At 41.2% G+C, this 4,355-nt stretch overlaps 1 protein-coding gene across 1 annotated transcript; it reads left to right on the forward strand.

Annotated features, from left to right (window-relative positions):
- The first annotated feature begins 237 nt into the window (after positions 1 to 237).
- Positions 238 to 1,170, forward strand: LOC125283818 (olfactory receptor 7A17-like). Its single transcript, XM_048227250.1, has one exon. It carries the CDS (start codon positions 238 to 240, stop codon positions 1,168 to 1,170), a length of 933 nt encoding a protein of 310 aa, XP_048083207.1.
- Positions 1,171 to 4,355: the final 3,185 nt, after the last annotated feature.

A 4,355-nucleotide genomic window follows, 5' to 3' on the forward strand; every position in this document is an offset into this window, starting at 1 on the left:
TGGAATTTCTTATTGAAAGTATAGAATACATGAGTACTTCGGGAAAAGGCCATGTATGGGATGCACATTCAGAGCTGGCATGGGGGTCCTGAAAAGGGACAGATTCCATACAAAAACTATGGATGTTCACATTTGAATGTAAAATAAAAATTGCAGAATTTCAATGATATTTGTAATGTTCATTAGTGAGAAAATCAGTCATGTTATTTTTTACTCCATGGTAGTCACCTCCATCACATGGAACCAGGAAATGATACACAAATTTCAGGATTTCTTCTTCTTGGCTTATCAGAGGATCCAGAACTGCAGCCCCTCCTATTTGGGCTTTTCCTCTCCATGTACCTGATCACTGTGTGTGGAAACCTGCTCATCATCCTGGCCGTCAGCTCAGACTCCCACCTCCACACGCCCATGTACTTCTTCCTGGCCAACCTGTCCTTTGCAGACATCTGTTTCACCTCCACCACCATCCCCAAGACGCTGTGGAACATCCAGACTCAGTGCAAAGTCATAACCTACGAAGGTTGCATCACTCAGATATACTTTTTCCTATTCTTCACTGGATTGGATGACTTTCTCCTGACTGTGATGGCCTATGACCGGTTTGTGGCCATCTGTCACCCCCTGCACTACACGGTCATCATGAAACCCACCTACTGTAGACTGCTGGTTCTGGTGTCTTGGATGATCAGTGCTCTGAATTCCTTATTACAAGGTTTAATGGTTTTGTGGTTGTCCTTCTGCAGAGAGGAGCAAATCTCCCACTTTTTCTGTGAAATCAATCAGGTAGTCCAACTTGCCTGTTCCAACACCTTACTTAATGACATGATGATGTATTTTGCAACTGTGCTGCTGGCTGGTGGTCCCCTCGCTGGGATTATTTACTCTTATTCTAAGATAGTTTCCTCCATACTTCATATCTCATCAGCTCAAGGCAAGTATAAAGCATTTTCCACCTGTGCATCTCACCTCTCGGTTGTCTCCTTATTTTATTGTACGATCCTAGTAGTGTACCTTAGCTCTGCTGCTCCCCAGAGCTCCCACGCAAGTGCTGTGGCCTCGGTGATGTACACGGTGGTCACGCCCATGCTGAACCCCTTCATCTACAGCCTGAGGAACAGAGACATAAAGAGGGCTCTGAAAAGAATTGTTGGGGTTCCAGTGACATAACGGCCATTGTCCTGGGGCTGAAGAAGTGCCCATGATTGTAGGACTCACAGCCCAGAGCGAGGACCTGCTATTCTTTGATCAGAGAGGGGAAGTAGAATCTGCACCTTCTAGAATCTGCACCTTTGTTTCCTGGAATTTCCATTAGTTTGAATTCAACTTTTCCACACATTTAAGTAATCACTTTATTAATCCTCTGCTTTGTCTGATTTTTTCATACATTCCAATGGTTTCTTCAACCTTGGATCACAAATGCCTAGAAATTTCTGTATCTATCAAGGGGCTAGTTGGATTTCTTCAAACAAATTTCATTTCAAATGACATATCATATCACCTAAATTTTCTCTAGGTTTCCCAAAAGAATAATAATGAGTTGTATTCTTCATATGGAAGACACTACATTGGCCACTACGTTCTTCACATGACTTTATTATAGAGGAGAATACAAAATGACAGTTTTCCTTTGAATCTGTCAATCTTTTTACATCTCTATCCTCACTTCTCTTCCTGAGAATGTGGTCTCTAGCATTGTTTTGTTTAAGTCTCAGGCTCCTGACAAGGATGCTCAGGCTAGGAAAGCCCGGGCACCCCCTGCACCCTTGTGCTTGTGGACATTCCCACAGATGCTTCCCTGACCAGAGCCTCTGCTGTGGCTGCACCAGCCCTTGGATTCTCACTGTGACTGCAAGACAGGCCTCAGCAACACCCATCAGAGAACTCCAACAAAGCCAGGTCTATTACAGCTCCTGGAGGGCAGAGGCAGAAAGGTCTGGGGGGGGGCAGAGATTCATAGCAAGAGAGAGAAAAGCCAGAATTAGGGGGTCTATGGGCAGAGTGGCTAGGGGTTCCCAGGTTATCTCTTTATTGCCCAGTTTAAAACATAAGAGTGAAATTCTGGTACAGAAACGCAATGGAGGATCTCTCATGTGTCAGTATCCAGGTTACCCAGGGCTTTCTGAAGAGGTGCTTCATGACTGGGGCAGCCTGAGTGCTTATCTGATAATAGTGTCACACACCTGACAGTATGTTTATTCAGCATGGTTGTCCTTGAAATGGATGCTTCAAAATTCAAAAGCTTCATGTCAGGCACTTTCTCTACAAGCATGCTTCTGTGTTTTAAAGCTAGTCTCCTTGTTTTATTCTATTATTCACCTAGGTGTTCAGAATGCCTATTGTCACCACTTGCAAACACTGATTAGCAAACATATATGTTCCAGTGAAGTCTATATGGAAAGACAAATTTGAATAAATAGATTGACCTCATATGTTCTTAGTGTCAGAAAGACCACAAATATGAGGATACATTTTCTTTGAGTAAATACCCAGTAGTGGGATCCCTGGATCATAGAGTGGGTCTATTTTTAATTTTTACGAACCTCCACACTGTTTTCCAAGTGGCTGCAGCAGTTTGCATTCTCACCAACAATGTAAGAGCGTTCCCCTCCTCCACATCCTTGCAGCATCTATTGTTTCCTGTGTTGTTGATTTTAGCCATTCTGACAGGTATGAGGTGATATCTCATGGCGATTTTGATTTGTATTTCCCCGATGATGAGTGATGTTGAGCATATTTTCATGTGCCTTTTGACCATCTGTATGTCTTCTTTGAATAAATGTCTGCTCATTTCTTCTGGCCATTTTTAAAGGAATTATTATTAATTTTTTTCTGCTGTTGACTTGTATAAGTTCTTTATGTATTTTGGATATTAACCCCTTCTTGGATATATCATTTGCAAATATCTTCTCCCATTAAATAGATTGTCTTTTTGTTTTGTTGATCGTTTCCTTTTCTGTGGAAAATATTTTTATTTTGCTGATCCACTTTCAACATGGATGGATGTAGAGGGTATGGTGCTAAGAGAAATCAGTCAGTCAGAGAACCAGAAATACTGTATGATTTCAGTCATGTGTGGAATTGAAGAAACAAAACAAACAGAGAGGAAAAGAGACAAAAAGATTCTTCAATATGGAGAACAAACTGGTGGTTGCCAGAGGGCAGGTAGATGGGGGGATGGGTGAATTAGATAATGGGGATTAAGAGTACACTTATTGTGATAAGCACTGAGTAATGTATAGAATTGCTGAATCACTATATTGTACACCTGAAACTTATATTATGCTGTAATTATACTGGAATTAAAAAATTAAATATTTGAGAACTATGAGGTTTCAACATTTCAAGCCACTCATTTTATTGCTATCTGAAATATTTGTTTTTCATGTTGTGCATCTATTTATTGAGGGTAGAAGATTCATTGAAGTGAAGGATTGCTTAGTGTCTTCTGTTTTATTACCGAGTTATCTTCCTGTTTCTACTTGAAAATTTCCAATGCTCCCTGCTAATATGACTCTTTTACTGTTACACGAAATAACCCCCCTTTCCTAATATTTGTCACAAATACTGAGGGATGGTGAATTAACAATATCAGCATCATCCATTTCAAATCTCCTTCCTGCTTTGAAAGCTCTTCCACCTGCATGATAAGAGGACACTTCACAAGAGAGCTGGATATCCTGCAGGTCCTGAGTTCAGGGTCACCAGTTCTTCTGCACAAATGTGCATTTCCTTCAAATTCTCCCAGTTACCCAGAAGAAGCCCACATGTAGTCACTTGTTCATAAAGTCATCAGAAACAAACTTGAATCACAGAATCATCATGACTGCTCTCCTTAGTGTCAGATCCTGTGCCACAAATAAAAACAGCACACGTTCTAATCGCCTCATGTCTGTTCACTTGGATTGTTGTGTCAGTCAGCTCTTGCTGTGTAACAGGCTGTCCTTGTCAAATGACATATCATAATACTTTCATAATCATATGGACTTGTATGCTGGGAAGCATTTCTGATCTCTGCCTGGCTTCTCCTGGATTTGGAGTCAGGTGTGAATCTACATGGTGTTTCCAAGGCCCATCCATGCACGATGCTGTGTGTGGCTGTAGAGCTCTTTTGTCTCAGGCAATTTATGGGCTCTTATTATTACATTTCCATGCGTAGGCTAATCTATTCATAGAAAAAATTGGTTTCTCACATGAGTTACTTAAATTTAATTCCATTGTTCATACATCCGTATTAACACTCAGCTTTCTTCCCCATTAGAAGTGCTGTCTCCCACCCCTCTTAAGTGAGAATCAGCTGACTGTGCTCTAGATCCTACCTGTAGCCACACACCATTAGATTTATTCCACTGAAT

Source organism: Ursus arctos, unplaced genomic scaffold (assembly GCF_023065955.2).
Source record: "Ursus arctos isolate Adak ecotype North America unplaced genomic scaffold, UrsArc2.0 scaffold_14, whole genome shotgun sequence".
Lineage (NCBI taxonomy): Eukaryota > Metazoa > Chordata > Mammalia > Carnivora > Ursidae > Ursus > Ursus arctos.

Excerpts from the sequence above, each read along its gene's own strand:
- LOC125283818 (XM_048227250.1), top strand. The coding sequence starts at position 238 with ATGGAACCAGGAAATGATACACAAATTTCAGGATTTCTTCTTCTTGGC.